Raw genomic sequence first — 25,501 nt, forward strand, 5'->3', positions numbered from 1 at the left:
GACAGAAAGGGACACCTTCCACCTGCTGGTTCACTCCCCAAATGGTCAGAACGGCTGGAGATGGGGCAGTGAACTAGGAGCTTCTTCTGGGTCTCCCAAGTGGATTAAGGGGCCCAAGCACCTCAGCCATCTTCCACTGCTTTCCGAGGCACATTAGCAAGGAGCTGGATCGAAGTAGATCCCCCCAGACTCGAACCAGCACGCATATGGAATGCGGCGCTCCCAGTGGAGGCTTAATCAACTACACCACAGCACCGCCTCTCAAGTCTTAACAGGGTGGAAGAGGATAGAAGTTAGATTCTTCCAACACCCAGTTTGTAAATTTTACTTAAAAATCATTTAAGAATTTCACATAATTATAAAAAAAGTAATTCCTAAATAATCTGAAAGTGCACTGAAACAAATCCACTTCATTGTATATCAAGCTGGTGGCCTAACTACACAGAACTAACCCAAGTGAACTCAAAACACTGTAATTTTTGGTCCATGTACTGCTTTTTTTTTTTTTTTAAAGCATTTATGGTTTTTTTTTTTTTGACAGGTAGAGTGGACAGTGAGAGAGAGAGACAGAGAGAAAGGTCTTCCTTTTTGCCGTTGGTTCACCCTCCAATGGCCGCCGCGGCCGGCACACCGTGCTGATCCGAAGCCAGGAGCCAGGTGCTTCTCCTGGTCTCCCATGGGGTGCAGGGCCCAAGCACTTGGGCCATCCTCCACTGTACTCCCGGGCCATAGCAGAGAGCTGGCCTGGAAGAAGGGTAACCGGGACAGAATCCGGCGCCCCGACCGGGACTAGAACCCGGTGTGCCGGCGCCGCAAGGCAGAGGATTAGCCTAGTGAGCCGCGGCGCCAGCCATGTGGTCCATGTACTTCTAAAGGGATAAACACCAAGGCAAGAAGTAATGAAAACGCTAAACAAAAACTCACTTTCCAACAATCACACTGTTCTGTCTTCCTAAAACTGTGCTATGGTCCAAGACAAAGAAAAATTACATTGGTATTAGTCGAAAATGGGACTTGGAGGAAGAGGAAAAGGGGCAAAGATTAGACTCTGAAGTTGTAATGAATTTGAAATAAAAGTTACCAAGTCCCTACAACTGAGACTTTCACAGACTGTAAAAAACAAACATGTCAAAATCCTGAGTAAACAATACTACTACTTCACTGATTATGTTTGGAGGTTGCTAAGTTTCTAAAAACTCTGTACATAAGGCGGAAAACAACAGCACTTATCTTGCCTTTTATATTCCAACTGTATCTTACAAGAGCCAAAAACTGAGGAGGAATATTCCAGACAATAAATGAAATGATAAAATACCATGACTTCACAAGCAGAAAAAAAAGTAATTCTTCACCAGGACTTTTGAGTGTTTGAGAATTCCTGAAATCTTACAGATTCTTGCATAGGATATATGAAGTTTGCTCTTTTCCAACTACATTATCTGTGTAAGGCCAGATCTTCTTCATAGTCTTCAACCAAAACAAACTATCACAACAAATTAAATGCAGAAGCAGTTAAAAGAAAGCAGCTATCTTCTTTAACTCAGATACTAAAGAAATAGGTAAAACAGGGTATCTTAAAAATACAGATTATTTATTTCAAGGGCAGAGTGACAGAGAGATCTTCCTCAGCTAGTTAATTTCCCAAATGCCCACAATAGCTAGTGCTGAGCTAAGCCAAAGTCGGGGATCCAGAACTCCATCCTGGTGCCCACAAGGGAATTAAGGACCCAAGAACTTGGACCATCATCCAATGCCTTCCCAGATCCATCAGAAAGAAGCCAGATCAAAAGCAGAGTAGCCAAGACTTCAAACGGGCACTCCGATACGGGATGTGAGCATCTTAAGAGGTGGCTTAGCATGATGCGTTACAATGCCCATCCCAAACAAAATTACTTTTTAAAGAAAACTTGAAATAGTTATTTTTCATAAACCATGTTATTTATGTTCACAGGTTTATCACTATTGTTTTAGAATTAATAACTAATTTTTCTTGGCTTTAACTGCTAATCATAAATCTTGATAGATATAATCCACACAAACAAAAGCTCTCTGGAGTGTTCAATTTTTTCAGACCATAAAGTTTGAGACTGGCTAATGTAGGCAGTGAATATCAACAGCTGCTTAAAATGGCACAGACAAGAAGACATTATCTAATTTTTTAAAAGACTTTTAAATTATTTGAGATGCAGAGAAGGGAAAAATGAGTTTCCACCTGCTATTTCACTTCATTCCCCCACATGGGTGGTAGGAACTCAATTGCTTGACCCATCAATACCACCTCTCAGGGTCCCATTAGCAGGAAGCTGGTGTCTGGAGATGTGGACGGCCCTGAAACTCAGGGACTCCGATATGGCACTTAGCTGTTTAATCACTAGGCCAAAGAACAGCGTCAGTTACCTAAACCTGGATGAAGGAGCACAGCACTAGTGCAGTCTGCCTAGCAGCTAACTTAACATGGAATCTGGGGGAGGGTCGTCTCATGGTTCTGTCAGACTAAATGACAATTCAAGCTTCCAAATCCAGAGCAGGAACTCTGTAAAACATTTCTTCAATATCAACAGCACAGCACAAAAATAATGGAAAGAGAACCCATAAAAATTCAAACCTACCAATCAAGTGCAATGTATAGCCCTTGAGCAGTTGGAATATTTAAAATAGTTCAATGAAATCCAAAGTGAAGTCAATTTTTCCTACTCTATACGGAATTTCTCACAATAAAAAACCTGAAAAATTCAAATTTGCATTGCCCTACCAACAAAAAGGAAAAAAAATTTCTAAAAATTGCTCATTTAGCAGTGTGAGTTTAGTAAGATAAATCCTGACAGAACATCCCACAAATCAGAAGAGCTCTATATAGAAAAACTGGGTTGCTAAGTAGTGACTAAAAGTTACACTATCTTCTATAGTTAGGGTGAGTATATAATTTATGGTCCAAACTGGGGCATTTTTTTTTTCTTTTTTTCTTTTTTTTTTTTGACAGGCAGAGTGGACAGTGAGAGAGAGAGAGACAGAGAGAAAGGTCTTCCTTTGCCGTTGGTTCACCCTCCAATGGCCGCCGCGGCCAGCGCGATGCGGCCGGCGCACCGCGCTGATCCGATGGCAGGAGCCAGGAGCCAGGTGCTTTTCCTGGTCTCCCATGGGGTTCAGGGCCCAAGCACCTGGGCCATCCTCCACTGCACTCCCGGGCCACAGCAGAGGGCTGGCCTGGAAGAGGGGCAACCGGGACTAGAACCCGGTGTGCCGGCGCCGCTAGGTGGAGGATTAGCCTAGTGAGCCGCGGCGCCGGCTAAAACTGGGGCATTTTTTGAGAATGAAAGGGGCGCTATTACTAATTATGCCGGGCAGCAGGCATAAACCAGGAGTGTTCCAAGGAAACCAAGACTCTCCTATTGACCCTATATTTAAAAATTATAATTTTAAAAATTACTTTCACAAGATATTCAACTTAATCCTTTAGCCAACTATTTTCGATAGACGCACATGATGACTAGTACATGGAGTTAAGAAAAAATGACTTTTTATTCTTGGCTGGACCTAGTTCTGAGTATTTCATGAAGTAGGATAAATCTACTTCTCTTCCTGTTACTGCTCAGAGTACTGCAAACTTTCCAGCCATTTCTTTCCATACTAACTGTCTGATACAGTTTAAGAAGGTTACACCTACTCAGAGCTTCCCTTCTTTAAAAACACTCACCTTCCCACTGATTTCACACTCCCTAGCCAGACTCCTACTCAGTTCATGAACTGATACCTTGTTCCTTAGCAACACTTTAAAACGTTAATGGGTGGTGGGTCAGGTTAAGCAAGGAAGAGTGAAGTAAAACCACCTGAGTAAGGTGTCAGCCCAAGGTTTTAAACTAAGAGCCTGGAGTTGGCTTTATTACCTACTTGGTCTAGGCACAATAGCTACAGTATCTTCTGAACTCAAAGTATGTTGTTAGCACCATTTTCTCTATTTTGAGCAAACATCTGGTATAGTACTACTTATATAATATGTGACTACCTTTTAAATCTGTGAATATGTTATACCGCTCTTTTTTTAAATACTGGGTAAACTTCGTCAAAAGGTAGCCCCAACAGGAAATATTTAACAATTTGGTATGTAGACTTCCCAATTTTTACCCTTATCCTAAGGCACTGACATCATCATGTCAAGCCACCCTTACTTTGTTCTTTTAATAAGTTATAACAACAAAGTTCCACTTATAAAACTAAATTTGTCTATAAAGAACAAATGTATTTTAAAAGGATCTTTTAAATTTTAGACTCTTACATTTTCCCAACACATTTTTTAAAAGTTTTATTTATTTATTTGAGAGGTAGAGTCACAGAGAGAGGGATAGACAGAGAAAGGTCTTCCATCTGCTGGTTCACTCCCCAAATGGCCCCAACGGCAGGAGCTAAGCCGATCTGAAGCCAGGAGCCAGGAGCTTCTGCTGGGTCTCACACGCTGGTGCAGGGGCCCAAAGCACTTGGGGCATCTTCTACTACTTTCCCAGGCCACAGAGAGCTGGTTCGGAAGAGGAGCAGCCAGGACTAGAACCAGCATCCATATGGGATGCCGGTGCTGCAGGTGGAGGATTAACCTACAGTGCCACAGCACCAGCCCTTGTCTTTCTTTTCTAAGGCAATGCATCTACTATTTTTCAGGCTGTCAACATAAAGACATATTTACTTCTATGGCTATAGAAGCTGGCATCACAGAAATTCAGATAATAAAAATTTATTCATTTAATAATCTAAAGCTACATTCAGCATGTAATCAATCACACTGCTTCAAAAGTTTGGCTCTATGTTGTTTTAGGGTAAATGCTTGTCTTTAGAACTAAAGTAAAGCTTTTAAAAGATGTACCCCTTTGATTCTATCCTAAATGCTATTTTAATAAACATTTATTTTTTAAATAACCACATAACTTTCTATCCAGTTTCTCTTATAAAACAAACCAATTCTCAACAGCCCACATTAAATAAAGGATATTTAATTGCAGAGTCAGGCTAATTGCCAACAGGTCCTTCCAGGTTCTCCCTCCTAAGTAAAACCTTCCTTGGATACCAAGCATACCCAAACAGTTGATTTGGAGATCCTCCTCCTTTGTAGAAGCTATGAAAGCAAAAACTGTGTATGTTGTGGCATGCACAGAGGTTAGCAGTGGGAAATTTTCAACACAGGCCAAAGATAATAACAGGGCAAGAATTAAAAAAGAAAAAAACTCACAGAGAGGAACCAATAACAGAAAAAAAATCCCCTCACACACTACGATGAACAATAGGCGTGAATATAAAACAATGAGCTGCATCTGCGCATGCATCAAAACTTAGACGTCAACATTAAATATGCTAACATGAGAAACTGGAACATCTTAACCAGATTATAATAAGAATTATGAAATAATCGTCTTACTATATTCAGCAGGGCACACACCTTATTAGATTACTGGGTTTTATTTGAGTCTTCACATTTTAGAAGTGGAGAAGGAAAAATTTCAGCATCAGAAAGCAGTAAGAATAAAAAAGTAAAATTTCTTATTTGCTACAGTGGTATTGGATATAGAAGACTTGAAGAACATAAATTATGCAGTTTGAAGAAATAACTCTGAAGCATGAAAATTTTATATTTAAATAGCTTACTTCACCTTCATTAGATAAGGGGACAATTATTTTTAAGACTGGTTTCAGTCACAGATCTGAGTTACACAAACTAATAATTTCTAAGTCAAACTGCAAATATTATCTATAGAAGGGAATCTATCTTTAGTCCAGCTAAAATCTATAGTTGTATCTGGTAGTAATCATGACTGAACCACCAATGAAAATTAAGTATGCTTAAAATCTTCCTAAGGCTAAGAATATGAAACGGGTTATCAATAAGGCAGAAGACACTAAATTATAAAATCTGTAACACTAAATACTTTTAATAATAAGCCAAATTGGCTTTGTATTTAAGCACATAAAAACAAACTCACAACCTCACTCTAATAATAAAAACCACATTAGCCCATCCAATTTTCCCCCTTTGTCCTAGTTCTTTTTTGCTGGGAAGAGGCGTTGTGGGATAATAATAGCAGGAAATAAGGTGGAGCAGCTGTACAGGCAAGATGAAGATGAGGTACAGTGTTTTCATGTCACCTCCATTCTAGCCTACTGCTGGGAGGGGATCTTACTGAAAATCAGACGAGCTATTCAGAGCCTCAACAGCTACCAACACCTTTGGGATCAAGATGTCATCCCTACTCTCTTTTGCCAGAAACATTTTAGGGTCTGTAGCAAGAGTCAGATTAAAGAAGCAACAAAAGAGATTTCTAATTTTTTCTAATTATTTGGAAAGACACAAAGGATATTTACTGTAATCCTAGCAATGTGGGTTTTGAAAACTATTGGGTATGAACACTAGGGCTTGAACTAGATGGTTACTATTTTAGTCACACAAATCTATGAAAATAATCCACGTCAATGCATGTATTGAGAAGTAATGGCTATTGTAAATTTATGTAGCAATTTAAAATATAGGCCACTAAATTCCATGTCACTGCTACTGGAACTATACAGGCAGAAAAAAAAAAACTTTTTAACTAACGACAACGATAATTACTCGAATTTCCTTTTTCAGGTCAAAATACTTTATCTTCTGTAATTGCCAAGATAAAAATAAAATGTTAAGTGGGTAACATATCTTTTCGCTACAAAAGGAAATGTAGAAACTTGGTCAGCTTTGCTTACTATTGCAGTATGTATTGAAGGCTGGGTCTTTTTCTGGTTGTCAGGTTAAAATTTCTCTTTGCTAGTCCACAAGCAAAAATCAGCATTCCAGTACATGTGGTCCGTCCTTCAAGCAACAGACGTGCTCCTGGAAAACCGGTTCAAACCAATTTTGCTTTCTGTTTTTTTAAAGAGCACTCTGGCCTTTGATAGTTATTACCCAGAATATACAGATTGTCTTTTAAAATTTTATTTATTTGAGAGGTAGAGTTTCATAGAGAGGGAGGGACAGAGAGAAAGGTCTTCTACCTGCTGGTTCACTCCCCAAATGGCCCCAACGGCAAGAGCTGAGCCAATCAGTACCCAGGAGCCTCTTCTGGGTCTCCCATGAAGATGCAGGGGCCCAAGCACCTGGGCCATCTTCCACTGCTTTCCCAGGCCGGACACCTGGATTAGAAGAGGAGTAGCTGGGACACAAACCGGGGCCCACACGGGATGCTGGTGCCACAGGTCAAGGCTTACTTAGCCTACTATCCCTCAGCGCTCGCCCCACAAGCCAATTATTTCTAAAACCCCAATTCTCTTAAAATACAGTAAGAGTGGGACCAGCACTGTGGTGTATTGGTTAAGCCACTACCTGCAGTGCTGGCATCCCATATGGACACTCATTTGAATCCTGGTTGCTCCACTTCCCAATCCAGCTCTCTGCTTTGGTCTGGGAAAGCAGTGGAAGATGGCCCAAGTTCTTGGGACCCTGTAGGAGACTGGGAGGTAGCTCCTGGCTTCAGAATGGCCCAGCTCTGGCTGTTGCAGCCATCTGAGGAGTGGACCATCAGATGGAAGATCTCTCTCTCTCTAATTCTGCCTTTCAAATAAATAAATAAATCTTAAAAAAAAAAAAAGTTTAAAAGAATCTCTCCAGAGTCTTATAAAATAGGACTGCTTTGCAGTCTAAGTAACTGCCATGTGTTCTATGAATGTATGAATGAATCTCTCTGTTTTAAAGAACTTGCATGGAATGTGCATGGTGGGGTGGATGTTTGGGACAGCAAGTAAAGCTGCCATCTGAGACACCTGCACGCCAAGTGGGATGCTGGTTCAAGTCCTAGTACTCTGCTTCGGATCCAGTTTCCTGCTAATGCATCCAGGGAGGCAGCAGGTGACAGCCCAAGTACTTGGCTCTGACACCCACATGGGAGACCTGGATGGAGCTCCTGGCTCTTAGGCATTTGGGGAGTAGCCCAGTGGATGGAAGCTCTCTCTCTGCCTTTCAAGTAGACAAAAAGAATTTTTTAATAAAAAAAAGAGGGCATACATGTACTATTTACTTTTAAAATAATTAAAATATCATCAGGACACTTATCTTTTTAATATTTTAATGAAAACCTGAAAAAGGGACCAAAGTTTCGAGGTCAGCGCTGCGGTGTAGTAGCAAGTTAAGCCTCCACCGGTGATGCCAGCAGCCCATATGGTGTGGTCAGAGTCCTGTCTGCTCCGCTTCTGATCCACCTCCCTGCTAATGGCCTGGGGAAAGCAGTGGAAGATGGCCCAAGTGTCTGAGTCCCTGCTAGGCCAGCACTGGTCACCGTGGCCATCTGGGAATGAACCAACAGATGGAAGAACTCTTTCCCCACATAAAACTGACTTTCAGTCTTTAAAAAAAAAAAAAGTTTTGAACTATTTCATGATTTTGGTTTAAAACGCCAGTTAACACACAGGTCTCTTCCAACTTTGTGATTCATGGTCTAATAATAAGCTGGATACAACTGCCCCATTTTTCAACAGACAGCAGAGCACAAATGTATCAAGCAAGTTGTGCCTGGGAAGCATCTCTTCTCCAGGAAGCAGGGATGTGGCCAATAATGAAGAGTTTTTCTTCAGCAAGCACTGCACATGATGGTAGCTCAACACATGACTGCTGGATGGTGCTTTCCATCTAACTGGAATAAAACTGGAGCTAACAACATGCAACTATTTCATAAAAGGAAACGAACTATTTTATATGTTTTGGCCTACTTCCAACCGGAATACACCTACTATGTACTGAAAAATGAGTTTTACTCAGAATGTTCTTGTCCATTCTTAATGAGAATTCAGTTGGCAGACGCTCCAGAACTGGTCTAGTAAAGAAGTTACATGTACTTAGAAGGGTGTAATGCATGGGATTTTTTTTTTTTAAACTTATACAAGGCTTCAAGTTCTTTATTTTTTCTCGAAGAAGAGAATAGGTCCCTACCAGATACTCTGGAATGTACCGAGCTTGGGGTTAACTGTATATGGTTGGCAGAAATTCAATGCTGGAATGGGAACTAAAAATGATTTCTTTAATTGTATGCCAAACTGAATAATCTCCCAGGGAAAAGAACCTCCTCCTTCTGCCCCTCCCCCAACCAACACTGCCTCCCTGCTGTGCAAAGAGCCCTTTGTCCTGCCCTGCACTTATCTAGCTGTTTGGCCATATTGACAGGCCTACTGGAGGCAGAATAAGGGAGTCAGTCTGACATAAGCAGCTGGCAATCTGAAACAAAAATCTTCCTCTTCTACTCAGACCAAATCCTGCTGCAGAGGTCTATGGCTCCTCCCATGCTTCCATCTATTTCTCATCCAGAATAGCAAGGAATTCAGATTTTTCTTTAGTTAGTTAGCAGAAATCAAAAACTTGATTCCCCAGATACACACCAAATCTGTATAAATTCCTATAGCCACTTCCCCTTTTTTTTGTTTTTGGGTGATTGACAACACAGGCCAAATGTATGCCCAGCTCTGGCTGCATTTAAAGAACTAACATGACTAGCGAAAAAGATTCTTTATTATTTCAATTTGCCATCAGAACTCTGGGAATCCTCTCACTACAAGGAAAACAGAAGAGAAAGCAGTACAATTGAAGCAACAGACATATACATAAGGCAACACTGGCCAATAACCTTAGTTATAAAGATACTAAGACATTATTCCAATATTCCAATAAGCAGAAAATTTATTTTCCCACATCAAAGATACTGAATGTGACCTAACATTAAATAAGATATTCCCTCAGGTATTCTGTAAACAAAATCAATAAGATGGAAAAACAGTGAGGCAGGATGAGATTACAAATTCCTTACTCACTGAGGACACATATAAAGTAGACACAGCTTCATTGTTCCTTTATCTCACAGTTCCCTTCAGGAAGCAGTAAGAGTCTGAGCACATTCAGTCAGAGTAAGAGAACTGTCTGAAGCGATGCTTCATGACACCCCCACCAAGTTCATGGGTATCCTTCACCTAACTGATAAGTGAATACACAACAAAATTATTATCTTAATATGTATAGACAAGTGAAGGAAGTTATATTTTCTTCTCTACCTTTCAGGAGCTTCCTTAAATCCAACCAGAAAAAAAACTGTAATATCAGCTGAAAATGTCATTTAATCACATAGTTTGCATTTTTGGCAGTAAGAAATTATACCAATCCCTGTCCATTGTAGGTACAGTACACTTATTTTCTAAGGAGCCCCTCTGGTTTCTAAATTTCAAATGACTAAATATTTTATCTCGCATTTTGCAGAGTCAAAGTTTTACATTTTAAACAATATACTTGTCAAAAAAAAAGTTAACAGCTGAAACAATTTTTATAAGTAAGATTCACTCTTCAAATTTCAAATTAAACTCACACATTATCAGAATTCAACAAAAGGTCACAAGAAATATTATTCTACTTCCCATCCAGTAACCACTGACTGTAGGTCTAATGTTTCGCAGGTGATTTTAATATAATGAGGTAAAACAAAAAAGGTATCTGCACTTTGCACTGTATTATTTTTGAACTCACAGGCAAAAATGCAATAGTCACTTTCCCTGAAAAACCAAAGTTAACTTCAGAAAACATAAAATCTCCGGGCACAAGACAATATCAAAAGATGTAAAAAAGAATTTCAACTATTCTGGCTAGACTTCCATGAAAGGGGCCTGTATGACCCTTCACAAAAACGATTACATGAAAACCAACAGGTTCCCAAAAAACCAGGACATGAAAGTGAAAAAGTAATTATTTTATAAGGTAATTTTTATATCATATAATAATTTAAACTAGAAAATCATCTTCCTTAGATTGTATCAAACAGCCAGTAGAAGTGAAATCTTAACCCAACACTGTGCCTTAAATGTGACTGTACTAAGAATCAGAGCCACCTAAAATATTATGTATTGAAAGTTCTGTTTCACTGAGGTCTACTTTAAACACAAGGAAACCAACATGAGCCACAGTTGTGAACTGTTTTTGGTTCCTTGCCATAAATGCCAGTCTTGACACAAACTATAGATGTATGTGGGATTTAAGTAAATTTATACAAAATTGGACAAATCAAAACTCTGAGTGAAATAAAGGACACGAAAGTCTCAAGGGGAAAATAGAACTCACTGGGTATGTTAAGTGTTGTATGTAACTGGTGGTATATTTGGGTGGTGGTCACCTCTATACTCTACACACCTCTGCTTAATCTCAGCTGTTGTTGGGGAGGGGAGACCACAAAAGGGCGTTCACACACTGTATCAGCACACTAAACTAGAGTTTTACCATTTCTGCATATTGCTTTTTTTCCCCTGTATTTCCCACAGATCACAGCCAAAGATACAGCCTTGTGATGTCTGAAGACTATATCCAATATGCATATAATAAATCAAACTTTACAGGGCAAACTCCAAAGAAAATACCTAACCTGGAGAAATCAGTTTATGAATACAGAAATTAAGAGACAAATATATATATTTGGAGGTCCCTTCAAATATGGCAGGTCATTGTAGAGCTTTGGATTCCAAGTTTAGTAAAATGTCTGGCAAAGCATCTACTCAGTGAGTAAATACGGCCTAATCAGTGGGAGGAAAGACACACAACAACAACAAATCAAAACTGATTCAACGATAAAAGATATGAAGGGAAACAAGTCAGTTGCAGGAAAAAATATAAACAGTTCTGGTTCTCAGGCAGGTCCATAAATTCTATTTCAATTTTAAATGGATTCGGAAATCAGAACTCCAGTGGAACTACTAAGAAGCAGAAACCCCAGATAAAAAAGAAAATTCTACCAAAACAAGACCCAAATCAAACAAAAACGAGCTTTAACTATGACCCAGTTCCCAGACACTGGTACCCGTAACTGGGTAGAAGGTTAGGAACTGCTAATTCTCACCTCCCCACCACAACAGGCAGAGCAGCCCAGCAGGGAAAATTCCCAGGAAACCAAGGTTTCTTCGAGTCCTGAAGCAGCCATCGTGCAAGTGCAGCTCCCTGCAGCCAACAGCATTAATGGACGCTGCACTGCTGTCCTTCCCTGGAGACAGCAGCCAGCACTACTCAAGCTTCTCACGTAGCAACCAGAGCTCCAGAGCCAGCAGCTGCTGCTGCCTTGTATACTCACCCCAGTGATCCAACACAGGAACCACCTTCTGCATACCCCACCCCCACTCCATACACACTTTTTTTTTTGGAACCAGGGCTCCATACTAGAAGGGCTGAAATTACCCTTTTTAGAAATAAAACAATCCTAACCCTACCTTTTTAAACTAAGGTTTTCTATAAAGAAAAATCAACGTTTCTCAAAATTACAAATATTCATTTAATTAAACCAACAAATTAAGATTAAGCTTCAACGTTCAGAAGGCCAATTTTCCAAGCACTCTACAAATTTAAATTTGCAGACAAGACAGAGCCTTGTGCCATGTCCTACCAAAGGACAAAATTCATTTTTCCACACATAATGACAACCTGAGTAAACCTTAAAGACTCTAATCCCATTATGGGACAGAATTTTTGGCTTCAGAAAAGAACTAATGACCCTCCTGAGAAAACTGGAAGAAATCCAAAAACAATTTTTTTTTCCTGTGCCCTCCAAGAGGCCCAGAAACCTCTGATTACGTGAGTAACCTCTGCTGTAGCCCTAGCTCAGATTCCACACATCTAAAATTACCGCTCATAACTCCCCTCTCAGTGACCTAAAAACATCAATAATATGAAATTCACCACTGAAAATACTTTTTCCCCTCCACACAGGGAGTACACAGTCTCTTGAGAAGCTGAGAACACTCAAATCGGCTGATTTTCCTTAATCAAAAGCAGAGCTATGCAACACCTGACTAACAAAGAAATGAAAATATGACCTTGGTCACCAACGTGCCATCTAAACACAACCTGCTCAAGTCGAGAAGAAAATCGGCAGGGACCCGGGGGAACCTTCCCAGTACTCTGAGCATGGGGGACCACCGGAGAGACGAACCCAGGGAGACACAAAGCCGAGTGGAAGCCAGAACTCCGGCCGAGAAACGAGTTGCTGGTGAACACACTGCACAAGTAACATGAGAAAGCAGAAAATGCAGGTCACACACGCACCCCGACCGCACCGGCAGGGCCGGCCGCAGCGCCAGGGCGCCCCCGAGGAGGACCGCCCCCGGCCGAGCGAGCGGCGAGGGGCACGGGCGCCGCAGGCGGACCGGCGCTCGCGAGGGGCTTTCCCAGCACGCAAACTTTCCCTCGCACGCGACGCACCAGGGCCGCGGGCTCGCTCCCTGCCCCCTCTCCGCGCCGGCCCGGCCCGCACGCACACGCACAGGCTTCGGGAAGGGGTCGCCCCTCGGCCTCGCCAGCCGCCCTCCACGCCCAAGGCGGGCAACGCGACGCGACCTGGCTCCACTCCAGGCTCGAACCCTACACACTCCACGGGGGCGAGCTCCCGGCTCCCGCGCCGGCGGCCGCGGGGAGCCCAAGAATGCGAGGTGGGGGTGGCGGCGGGGTGGGGGCCCGGGCAGCCATCTGAGCTGCGAGCCCGGGCAGACGAGCCGGGGGCGCGGGCCCCCACGGCGGGGGCGCGGGCGGGGGTCGGGAAAGTACGCCTGTGTGTCGGGGCGCGGGGCCGCCCGCGGCCTAGGCGCCGGCCGAGGTCAGCGTGGAGTAGCCAGTGCTCGGGAAAGGGGGTGAGAGGCGTGGGGGGAGGGGAGCGCCCCGCCAGGGCAGCGGGGTCGGCGGGACTCCAGAGGGGGCCTCTCCGGCCGGCGGGCAGCGGGGCTACGTGTGCGGGGGCGGCGGGGAGCCGGAAGGGGCAGCATCCTCCTGCAGGGAGCCGGGCCAGGCCAGGCCCCGCGTCCCGGCGGAGGAGGTGACCCTTCCCTCCCCGGGGCCCGGTGGGAGGGTCGGCCTCTCTCCTGTCGGACCCTTACCTTGTCCCAGGCGCTGCCGGGGCCTGGGCCCGGGCTGCGGCGCACGGCACTCCCGGGAGGCAGTAGGATCGAGCTAGGCCCGACGCGGCGCCACGGCGTTTCCTGGCCGGGAAGGGCCCGTACCCGTGAGGTGGGGGTGGGGGGCAAAAAGGCGGAGCGAGCCGAAGGCGGGGAGGGGGAAGGGCCAGGGAGGGAGGGGGCCGGCACTACTGTGTTGGCGGACTGGCGGGACTGGGCTGCGTGAGTCTCAGCGCAGGCGGGCGGCGGCCGCCCCTCCCCCGGCGACGGCGGCGGCAGCGGCGGCGGCGGCGGCGGCGGCGGTAGCGGCGGCGGCGGCAGCGGCGGCGGCGGCGGCAGCTCACTCAGCCCGCTGCCCGAGCGGAAACGCCACTGACCGCACGGGGATTCCCGGCGCCGGCGCCAGGGGCACCCGGGACACGCCCCCTCCCGCCGTGCCATTGGCCTCTCGGCCCGCCGCCCGGCGCTCATTGGCCAGCTCGCCGCCAATCAGCGGGAGCCGCCGGGGCCGCCTAGAGAAGAGGCTGTGCTCTGGGGCTCCGGTTCCTCAGAGAGCTTCGGCTAGGTAGGGGAGCGGAACTCTGGTGGGAGGGCGGCCAGGCGAGCCGGGGGCTTGGGTGGTTAAGGTGCACCGGCTGGTGGCTGGGAGTCGCCTTCCCTCGCGGGACGTCGGGAGTGTAGCGTTTGTTAGGCCGAAAAAGGGAACGGGGCGGTCGGGCGCGGGCCAGGCGGAGGCCCGCCTTGCGGCAGCCGGAGGGGGAGGGCGAAGAGAGGCGGAAAAGGCTCGACTCCGGACGGAGCCATTGCTCCCGCACAGGGAGGAGCGCTTCCGGCTCGCCTCTGGCCCCTGATTGGCCGCCGCTCCTCCCGCCGTGTGTGAAAACACAAATGGCGGCTGTTGGTTGGAGCGCGGCGCCTGTCAGTCAGGGCCTCTGGAGTGCGCAGCCGCGGGGCGGCTCTCGCGGTGCCCCCTGGGTGGGGCGGGGAGGTCGGCGGTGGGGAGAGCGGGACGTGCGGGCGCGGTCGGCCTCCGGCGCGGGGGAGGGGAGGGTCAGCGAGCGTGGCTCCCGCGCCGGCGTCCTCCCGCCCTGGCCGCCTTCGGGGGAGTCGGTTTACCCGCCGCCCGCGCGGCCCCCGCGCCTGATTGGCTGCTGAGGCCCGAGTGCGCGGGGCCGGCGCGCGGGCCGGCGGGGGCGGGGGCGGCCGCGGGTTCGGCCCTCCCGAGGGCCCAGCGCCGCAGTGTCTGGCCCCTCGCCTCTGCGCAACGTGGCAGGAAGCGCGCGCTGGAGGCGGGGGCGGGCGGCCGGCCGGGCTCCGCCCCGCGCGCCCGCCGCCTGGAGGCCGGGGCGAGCCCGAGCTGCTCCGGGGGCGCCGGAGGTGTGGGCGCGGGGCCGGGGCGGGGGGCGCGCCGTCCGCGAGTGGCCGTCGGGCGCGAGCTGCAGTGGAGGAGGCGGGGAGATGGCCGCACCCAGCTCGGCGCGGGGAGGGGATGCCGCAGTACCTTTATGGGAGTTCTCTGCTGCCTCCTGTCTTCCAAGGCCCGCCCAGGGCCCAGAAGAATCCCTCCCCTCTCCTGTGGTCTCGTCATCGCCTCCATGTCTAGTCGCTTCTGGTTTATGGGCGGGATTGTGTGCCACGGCTTCAGGGCGAACGTGGGCCTGGGCGTTGTCCTGCTAAGAAACTGAGCAGGTGTAGGGTTGGACGGGCGCGCCCAATTTCTGTAGCTTCCCACGGACCGGCGTTGGTGTCGGGAGGTGCAGCCTGGGCGGTCGCCCGCGGTTAATTTCATGCAGTGAGACTGCAGGTTATGACTGAAGATGATCTTGATGTTTTTCCTGGAAGTGGAGGGGAGGTAGCGTTGTCCCTTGATCACCTGAGTCTAGCGCTGACCCCGTTTCAGACGCTGGCTGCGCCACCAGCGGATCGCATTGTCAGATCTTAATTGTGAAATTGTAGCCTTGGCTTGGGAACCCGCGCTCCCCCTCCCTCCACCTTTGATCCCATTCCCATGTGCCGTGCTTGCTGCTCGTCCAGCCTGAGACTTAGTGCTGGCTTTCTTCTCCCCGACGTCGGGTAGCCTGGTGAGTCATGGGACCGGGCAGATGGGCCCCACCCTCAGATGCAGCCTGCCTGGTGCACTCGGGTGACTGTTTCCTTGGGTTTGGGCTTACCGTCTCCGCCCGGAGCCCGCCCCAGGCTTCCTCCGCCCGATGACCTTGACTGCATTCTGGTGAATGTGTGGAGCGTGGAGTTGCGCATCCTCTTCCCCACTTGGATTCTTCGGTCCATCCTGTATTGCTGTTAGCCGGCGTCCTGTGTGTTCGCCTCCAGTCGTGAGGTGGGAGTCACTGCTGCTGTGTCCTGGTCGGGGTGCCGGAGGCCCCTCGGGAGGCTGGCCTCAACTTTGTACCGGCTTCGAGGTTTGTTGGCGTTTCCCCATCCGAACTCCCAGGACTGGTGGCTGACAGGGATCGGGCATTGCCAGCAGGGTGTCTCCTTCAGGAGTGCTACTCCTCCTTTTCCTCACCTTTCCAGACTTGAGAGTCGGGCTCTGTCCCCCTGCGTTCTTGGATTCTATAATCCGTTCTGTGAGCAAGGCTCCCTCATTTAAAGGTCTAGCACTGCTTTCTCTCACCAGCTTGTTTGCTTATCTGGGGTGGGGAACCTTTTTTCTGCCAAGGGCCATTTGGCAATTTATAACATCATTCATGGGCCATACAAAATTATCAACTTAAAAATTAACCTGCTATAGATTTATTGAACTTAGAATCCTGCCTGCTGTTGCCTTGGCAAGGCCAAACCAAATTGGATGTTCCCACCCTTGACTTAAATCTTGGCATTATTCAGTTGGTGGCTGATGCTAGTGCAGATGCATTTTAACTGTTCTGAGCTTCTTGAGACACAGTTCATGGACTCCTACGCTCCTAGGACATTGCTTGATGTCTAGCCAGTCCTCAGTAAAGTGGAGTGAGCAACATACATGTGGATGTCTTTATAAGGTCTGGTGTTTTATGGGTCTCTAGCAGCTCTTTGTGTGCTTGCTAACGCTCTGGTTAGTACTGTCCAGTAGAACATTCTGCACTGATGCAAATAGTCTGTCGCTGCTGTCCTACTATAGCAGCCACTAATTATGTGTTGTTCTCAAGCTCTGGGAATATGACTGGTGTTTTAAAGTGCTAAATTATTAATTTTATTTCAGTTATCACTCTGGACGGTGTAAATAGCCATAACTTAACATTGTGGGTTACAGAATTTGGACATAGTGATAATTTTTCTTCATACCATGGGGTAACCCATTTAAATTTTTTCTTTTAACTTTTATTTTGCCTGTTTGTATACTAAGCTTTAATTGGCTGGAATCTAAATACAACAGGCCATTCTTAATGATGAAACTTGTTTGGACAACAGTGTGTTGAGAAAAATGTTGATTAGTTTGGGTTTCAAGCAGATTTAAAGAGGTGAGATTTCATTAGGCTATGATGAGAGGTGCATAATCAAAAGTCACGGAAGCTTAATTAGGAATAGTCATTCAGTAATAGAATAACGTCAGAATATCTGATGTTAATTCAGCCCTAAATTCAAGCCCTGTGAATATTTAATTTTGGAAAAAAATTCAAAGGAGCCCTAAAACATTTTGAATGACAGATTCCCACAAAGTAAGTTTAATTCTGAAGAAGTACAAATATTGGTGTATTTTAATACCAAATGCTTCTTAAGTATTTTTGTAGCATTTATAAATTTGAATTAGACATTGTTAAATTTTATTTACTTGAGAAGCAGAGAGGAGCACACAAGAACTTCCATTTGCTGGTTTACTCCCGAGATGCCTGCTGTGGGTGGAGCCAGGAACTTTTAGTCTGCCATGAGAGTGGCAGGAGCATGGTTACTTAAGTTACTTAAGCCAGTGCCTTTACATTAGGAGGCTGGAGACAAGAGCCAAAGCCAGGAAGTGGGACATGGACATCTAACCACTAAGCTCAACACACACCCCTCAAATATTTATTCATTTGCATGGCAGAGGGAGAGTGCCACAGAGAGCTTCCATCCTCTGGTTCACTCCCCAAATGTATGCAACAGCCAGGGCTGGACCAGAGCTCTGTCCTGGTCTCCCATGTGGGTGGAAGTGCAGCTTCCTCACCATGATAGTAGGAACCTGGATCTGAAGTGTGATGCCCTCTGATACTGCAATTTAACATCTTTGAAAACTAGCCTAACGTGCTTTACCACAATGCCCATGCCTTCAACTGTGTGTGTGTGTTTTTTTTTTTTATAAGACTTTTAAAAGTCTGATGGGAAAGACACCCCAAGGACAGTATTCTTCAGAGCTTCGGTGTTCAGAGAGAGCTCTCAGACAGTTGCCTTTCTGTGTAGTGCAGGTTCTCAGTCCCACATCCAGAGACGATAAATTCACAGTGTGTGTGTGGCATCCCCAGGGGCAAGCGCTAGCATTCTGCATCTTTTCAAGTGCTGTGTCTGTACTGCAGAGTAGCTGCAGTGAGGTGCTAGGCCTGTTTTCCTGACAGAAATGGTTACAACTTCATAGAAACTATGCTTTTTTGGCCCTCAGTTTTTCACCAACTGAAATATTTTCATTTTTCCAAAAACAGGCAGTGGGAAAACATTGAAAAGCAAGGATTTTGTTTAATTCTTTTTTGAGACTCTCTTTTTAAAAATACTTTAAAAAATGCTTTTAAATTGCTTTTTTGAACAAGAAAAATTTGTGTGATAGTATGAATCTAAGTTACACTCCTTAAGGACATGGTGATTTAATTCTTTGGGTCTAGGCACAGCTGGGAGTTTAATAAATGTTGCTTTTGTGAAATTGGTTTGTGAATAGTCATTTAAACCCACAAAACATAGAAGGAAGGTTCAGCTCATGGAGGAACTTGGAGTCATACTTAAGTCGCCTGATATTCTATTCATAGATGAAACTCGGGCCTCATGGTCTCGAGGAGCATGCAGCTTTTTCTTGGGTTTCCTGTTCTAACCATCACTGTAATCTTCTGTGCTTGACTTCCTTGAGCTTTTTTGTCTTAAATAAACCAGCTACCTCTGTTTGTGAACTCCTGCATACTGTTTCTTAGAGGACAGAAATTCATTATATTAAACGTTTGTACTTGAATGAACAAGTTAGGATGCTTTAAAAAAATCTATACATTTGAAAAGTCAGAGTTACACCAAGAGCGTAGGAGAGGCAGAGAGAGAGAGGTCTCCCGTCTGCTGGTTCACTCCCCAGTTGGCCGCAAGGGCTGGAGCTGCACCAATCAGAAGCCAGAAGCTTTTTCCAGGTCTCTGATGTGGGTGCATGGGCACAAGGACTTGCACTGTCTTCTACTGCTTTCCTAGGCCATAGGAGAGCTGGATTGGAAGTGGAGGAACCGGGACTCGAACTGTTGTACATAGGGATGTCAGTATTGCAGGCAGCAGCTTTACCCACTAACCCACAGTGCTGGCCCTGACTCTTGTTAAGTTACCAATCCAGGAGTGTGGTACTTGACTGTGCAGGTTGAGAATTCTTGATTTTGTGGGTTACCTAATGGCATGCTAGTTTAGGGGACAGGCTTCTGCTGAAAAGCTACAGCTGTCTCCCTTTCTTGATGGAGTGGTAAGAAGCAATTACTAGCTGTGAGCAGGTATGAAATCAACATTTAGGGTTTTTTTGTTTTTGACACCAGGAAATTCTTCCTGCTTTTATCGAGTATATCTTTATGGTGACTGGAGATACTATTTCTGCCTGTTTCTCACCTTTTTAGTTCATTCCACACAGGTTTGTCTTGATACTTTAGATTTTTGGTTTGTCTGCTTAAAAAAGTTTTAAGATTTGTTTTTCCTACTGAAAACAGGAAGACGTCTTTAAATCATGTACAGAATTAGTTGCTTTATCATCTCATTACATCCACCTCTTGTGTGTGGGTTCTGGTCAACTCAGTCAACAGTTTTCATAGCCTCTCTTCTTTGCTGACCTTTGATTAAAATCTCATTGCAGAGTAAGGAATTACTTACTCTAACAAATGATAGGAACATTCTAGTATATGATAATATGCAAACATTATTTGGTAACAGGTAGGTTAGAAATAATATTTGCTGAATGTCTGTATAATAAATAATGTGCTACTTTAAAAAAATATTTCAGAAGCAGACATTTACATCTATTGGTTCACTCCCCCAAGATTCCTCCAACAGCCAGAGCTGGGCTAGGCTGAAGCTACGAACTCTATTCTGGTCTCAAATGTGGGTGGCCATCATTCATCTGCTGCCTTCCCAGGTGCACTGGGGAGCTGGCTTGAAGCTGAGCAGCCCAGACTCAAACCAGCACTCTGATACTGGGTAACTGCTTAACTAGCTGTGCCCACTTTACACAGTGCAAAACTGAAGCTCAGTGAAATCAAGCAACCTTCTCATGGGTGCACCAACAAATTGAAGGCCAGGTGTTGGAACTTGGGTCTGACAGTTGGTCTTTTTTTGAGGCAGGGGCAGAGGTGCTTTCCATTCACTGGTTCACACCCCAAATGGCCACAGGAGCCAGGAGCTTCGAGGTATCCCAAGTGGGTGTTGGGGCCCAGGCACTTCAGCCAAGTTCTGCTGCTTTCCCAGACACTAGCAGGGAACTGGATTGAAAGTGGGGGCCAGCGCCACGGCTCACTAGGCTAATCTCCGCCTGGGGTGCCGGCACACCGGGTTCTAGCCCTGGTCGGGGCACCAGATTCTGTCCTGGTTGCCCCTCTTCCAGGCCAGCTCTCTGCTATGGCCTGGGAGTGCAGTGGAGGATGGCCCAAGTGCTTGGGCCCTGCACCCCATGGGAGACCAGGAGAAGCACCTGGCTCCTGGCTTCGGATCAGCGTGGTGTGCCGGCCGCAGCGGGCACTGGAGGGTGAACCAACGATAAAAGGAAGACCTTTCTGTCTCTCTCTCTCTCACTGTCCACTCTGCCTGTCAAAAATTAAATAAATAAAATGAAGAAAGTGGGGCAGCTGGGCCTCCATCTAGTGCCTGTATGGGATGCTGGTACTGCAGGTGCGGGCCCCGCCCGTTGGTCTGACTGACGTGTAGTATCCGTCTCTGATTGCATGCACACAGCTGCTGGATACAGAAGTGTGGAAGCTGGGGACCAGTGAGCACGCAGAGGCCACACGAAATGAGGTGGCCTGATAGCACTCAGAAACCACGCAACTAAGCAGAAGCATCTCAAGAAAGCCTTTGATGGCCTCACCCGTACAACCCTGGGTTCCCCATTTGACTTGTCACAGCTGTAAGTAAGGTAGTAATTGTGCAATTCTTTTTTGTTCCCTATTTTAGGTTACTTGAGTGGGACGACACTTGACTGGCTGTGTCTTTGTTGCCTAAGCACAAGGTGGTCTTCGAGGTCAAGACTTTCCATAATACCAAGATATTTGCCTTTTATCATTTATTCCTAAAAAGTGTGCACTGAGGCTACAAACTGTAATCATGTTAATGAATAGTACTATGAACTGTACAAGTTATTTTAAAATCCTGTAGTTTTCCTTCTCAAACATAAGTACTTCTGCAGTGTTTTATGTATTTTCTCCCAAATTTCCAAATATTATTAAAGTTTTAGTATTTGGGAACCTTACTCTAAAATAAGTTTGTTTTTATTATTTAAGAATGGATCAGGGACTTCAGTAAAATCAACTTGTTAAACCACCATTCACATCATGTTTTTAAAACACTGGAAAGCAAGATTGACTTGGGGAGGGAAAGAATTGATAAAAGTGAAAGGTGACTTAGATGATACTAAACTTACCTCCCTGTGTCTTACAAAGCAGGGTCACTGCTGTTGTGCAGTCATTAGGAAACCTTGTTGGAAAGGCACTGGATGTATAAAATGTGACTCCTTGAAAGAAAACAGTACAGCTTTTCGGGCTAGAAGTGCAGTATCATCATACAAGAGTTAACTGCAGAAGTCAGCTTGAGAAACACAAATAGCTGAGATGTTAAGAATCCTTGCAGTTCTTATTCCTGAGTACCTGCTGGAGGAAAGGCAAGTGAAAAATGGCAACTAAACTGGAAGTACAAGGGCAGCTTTTGCATTAAAGCATGGCTTGCAGGAGTGGGGATTTGGTGTAGCAGGTAACAGGTTTGTGTGCAGGTGTTATGGTCTTTAGGAGGGATTCAGAAACAGATGGGTCTACAAACAAGGCTGGACTTCGCTCATGATTGCCAGGCATATGCATCAGCTCATCAGAAACAACTCTTATATGTGAAAGTTTGGCAAGAAACACAAGTCCTTAGACAGTATGAGGTAACTTAAGTCTCATGGGTTTATCCTTAACTACATGTGTGCACTAGCTGTGAAAGGGCAACACCAAGTAAAAGGGCATCAAACCACAGGAGTCAGTGACAAAACTTTTGGTTATTCAGAATTGGTTCCTGGGCAAAGGAGATGAAGTTGTTAAGGAACACAGTTGACAGAAGTTGTGATAAAATCCAGACTCATCAGAGTAAGACTTTGGGGAATACTTGTATTTCACTATCAGGTGTCTTGAAAACTTCCCAATCACGATAGGTTGTATTAATGATTACATAATGTTATTTTGTAATGAAGCCAGGCGTCTTTTGGAGTATGTACGTAACAGTGAACTATCCAAATGATCAATACGTAAAAATTCAAGGGCTGGCGCTGTGGCACAGCAGGTAAAGCCACGGCCTGCAGTGCCAGCATCCCTTATGGGTGCTGGTTTGAGTCTTATCTTCTATTAAGCTAGACATCTACAAGAACTTCTTGTATAGTACTATGCTAGTCTTTTTTTTTTTTTTTGCAAAGTTCCATGGAAATGTTAACATAAATCTGTTACTATAATACTTAAATTTCTAGCAGGGTAACAATGTGTTGTCCTCAGTTTTTAGGAATGTTAAGGTTTCAGAATGACTGCTCCAGCCATAATACACTCAACTGCCTGTTGATAACTGGATATAGTAAAAATGACTCCCAGTAGTAAGCCTGCCTAGTCAGGAGCATGTCTTATTGTTAAAGACAGGTTGAGTTATACTGAGGACGTGGAATGCTAAGCAGGGAATTCAGAATTTTGGCTTTATAGAAGCCAAACCATTCTTTCCAGTGAAAATTGCTGCCATAAATGACTGTCCTCTGATTAGGAAACTTAGCCCCAGGGCCAAAGAATGACAAGGCAAGCCTGCATGATTGTACATTCTTCCTATATCATATATATGTAAGCATTCCGTTTATAGGTCTATATGGTGCTTCTGAACTGTTACATACAAGGTACAGTAAGATTTTTTTCCCCTCATAATTTTCAAAATTTCACCATATTCCTACTCAACTTCATCTGTGACACCTGACCTGAACTTCTTGGCGAAGGCTGTGCAATGATTATTTTCTTAAGCCTATCTCACAAATGAATATTAGCACTTAGAGAGGCTTAATTGTACTTGAGGTACTTTACAAACCTCTGAAAATCACCACCACCAGCACCACTTTTTTTTCCCCATTCTTTAACTCACCTCGGCCTGCAGGGAGACCTGGGCTCCTATCTGACCTAGGCCAAGGTCTATGGTTTTGGGAGTTTCTTGAAAGCCTTATTACCATGTCAAAGGAAGCATAAACAAAAATGTTCTCTCACAAATCACTAGTGTTAGAGTCTTGGGAGAGACTGTTTTAGGTTTCTAAAGTCTTGCTTTATTTTACCCCTTGAAAAAGATATATGAACTTATTACCAAGAATAGACTGTGGTATGTAACTCAGCTGTTCCCTGTGCATTCACATGGTTAGATTTTTTTTCTACATTATTAGATTTTATTCCCCATTACTGTGGTCCAAGAGACCCACTTAGAAGGTAAAAACAACTTGGAGAACGAAATGTCATAGCTCATTTCCAGGACTTCTGAATCTTGTTCAGAGCCAATCGCCTAGTCAACAAACTGCAGAACTACAAAGTAGGGAGAAAGATGGCAAAAGCACTAAGCTAATATCAAAAAAATATTTTAATTGTTCAGGTATAGAAGGTCCCTTCGGAGGCAGGTCATGTGCCAAGCACTTTGGTGAACAGAGACGTGGTCCTTGCACTTTCTGGTTTGGCAGATTGCGAACCAACCATCATTTGAGGTTTAAATGGTTTGGTTAGTTAGAGGAGAAAAACCTATGCATAACCCACAAATAATTCAATGGTATATCTGAATAACAGTGAAAATGCAGTCTTGAAGTCTAGAATACAAAACCTTCATCCATGTTTTACTTCCAAGTCATTCTGAACTGTGGTAGATCAGAGAGAAAACAAGCTGGGGTTGTTGCCTACGCTGTTCACGTGAATGCTGTTTGAAATGATGGAGGTACTGTGTCCGTTTACTCCAAATGGAGACACCAACGGGTAGTATAAGTAGTCCTATGAAATGACACAGAAACTAAATGCAGCCAAATAACCCAAACTAAACTCTTTAAGAATATTATAAAGAATTCCACATCAAAACTCAACTACTCTTTGCTTATGGAAACACCATTTTACAAGGACCCAATATGTGCTTATTTCTTTTTCCATAAAATTCTTTGAGGAAAGACTTGTTAACAACTGGAAAAGGAACTAAATGTGAGCACAGACAGATCCAAGAGAAAATAGGAAAAAATGACCTCTTTCATGACTCCCAACTGACACGTTTTCATTCAGATACCTCCTTTTTTCTCTCCTTTTAAGGTATCAACAATAAAAGAAAACACTCTGACATGAAAAGCAATACATCATTTGTGTACTGCAACAAAAGTTTTAAAATAGAGCTTGTTTGCCCGTACTTCACGTATCAATATGTCTGCTGCAATTTACAGACATCCCTTTCATAAATCCGAGCCTTCTGTTTTTGTTCTATGTACTAATCTCAGTTACAAGCACATAGTTTAATTTTTAAGGCAGACAGTAAGCTTTTCTATAGGTCTCAAGATTTCACCTTGTCACATGACAAACACTTCACAAAATGTAATGATGATCCATTTTTTGAGGTTCAGATAAACAGAACTTAAGCTTTTGAACAGCAAAGCTGCAAAGGCAGTAAAGACACGGCCTAACAGGCTACCTAATAGGTATTCCCCTCGACACAACGGATAACTGACTATAAAACCTGAAAAAACAAAACCAAAATTCCAGAACAATTTTATGAGGGTCTTCACTAAACAGCTTTAAAGCATTTTAAGAAAAATACTAATCGCCCAGCTACCCCTTCAAGACAGCTCCAAGGAAAAGCTCTGCTTCCTCACAAGTTGAAATAGAGTAGACTTTTCTTAATCTCATTGTCCTCTCAAAGCAAGTTCTTCATGTTGACATTTCCAGTGTTGGGAAGTACAAATGCTATGAAGCATCTTCACTCCACATTACCAAGGAGTTCCTCTCTCTCCATCTTGTTCTGAAGGATGAACAAAAGCTTGAGGTGTGCGTTTCAGAAGATAAACTGCAGCATGAAGACCGCCAATGTTCACCCAGACTGTATGTACCTTTCGCCATACATGTCCCATTCCAGATAACGCCTGTGTACACACAAAAAACAGAAAAGCAGTTAGGCCAACAATCTGCTTGGGAATCAACCCAGATCTTAGGTGCCATTTAAGAAGGATTCAGGGAAGACAACCCAAATCCCATGA

The 25,501-nt window shown here is 44.8% G+C and overlaps 2 protein-coding genes and 1 long non-coding RNA gene across 48 annotated transcripts in view; 1 reads left to right on the top strand and 2 right to left on the bottom strand.

Annotated features, from left to right (window-relative positions):
* Window positions 1-14,373, bottom strand: part of SETD5 (SET domain containing 5) — an 84,821-nt gene extending 70,448 nt beyond the window's left edge. For 13 of the 29 annotated variants that reach the window (XM_070051209.1, XM_051831934.2, XM_070051210.1 and 10 more), the window contains exon 1: window positions 13,885-14,022. Coding sequence is in view for 6 of the 29 variants with exons in the window: in XM_070051190.1 (XP_069907291.1) it covers window positions 13,885-14,373 (489 nt within the window). In the remaining 23 variants the exon portion in view is untranslated. Of the gene's footprint in view, window positions 1-13,884 lie in introns of all 29 variants that reach the window. The other 16 variants (XM_070051190.1, XM_008249960.4, XM_070051189.1 and 13 more) reach the window with 7 other exon arrangements.
* On the top strand, window positions 14,330-21,493 carry LOC103345511 (uncharacterized). Of its 2 annotated transcripts, none has more exons than XR_011379676.1 (2): window positions 14,330-14,467; window positions 21,199-21,493. It is a non-coding gene; the product is annotated as an uncharacterized lncRNA (long non-coding RNA). The 2 variants fall into 2 exon arrangements; XR_515376.4 differs by lacking the exon at window positions 14,330-14,467 and adding an exon at window positions 15,498-16,322.
* THUMPD3 (THUMP domain containing 3) overlaps window positions 21,196-25,501 on the bottom strand; it is a 29,471-nt gene continuing 25,165 nt past the window's right edge. For 13 of the 17 annotated variants that reach the window (XM_070051224.1, XM_008249976.4, XM_051831960.2 and 10 more), the window contains one exon: window positions 21,196-25,387. In XM_070051224.1, coding sequence (XP_069907325.1) covers window positions 25,235-25,387 — 153 coding nt within the window. In that variant the 3' untranslated portion in view covers window positions 21,196-25,234. The remainder of the gene's footprint in view (window positions 25,388-25,501) is intronic. The other 4 variants (XM_070051227.1, XM_070051225.1, XM_070051226.1 and 1 more) reach the window with 1 other exon arrangement.

The sequence above is a fragment of the Oryctolagus cuniculus genome, chromosome 10 (assembly GCF_964237555.1).
Source record: "Oryctolagus cuniculus chromosome 10, mOryCun1.1, whole genome shotgun sequence".
Lineage (NCBI taxonomy): Eukaryota > Metazoa > Chordata > Mammalia > Lagomorpha > Leporidae > Oryctolagus > Oryctolagus cuniculus.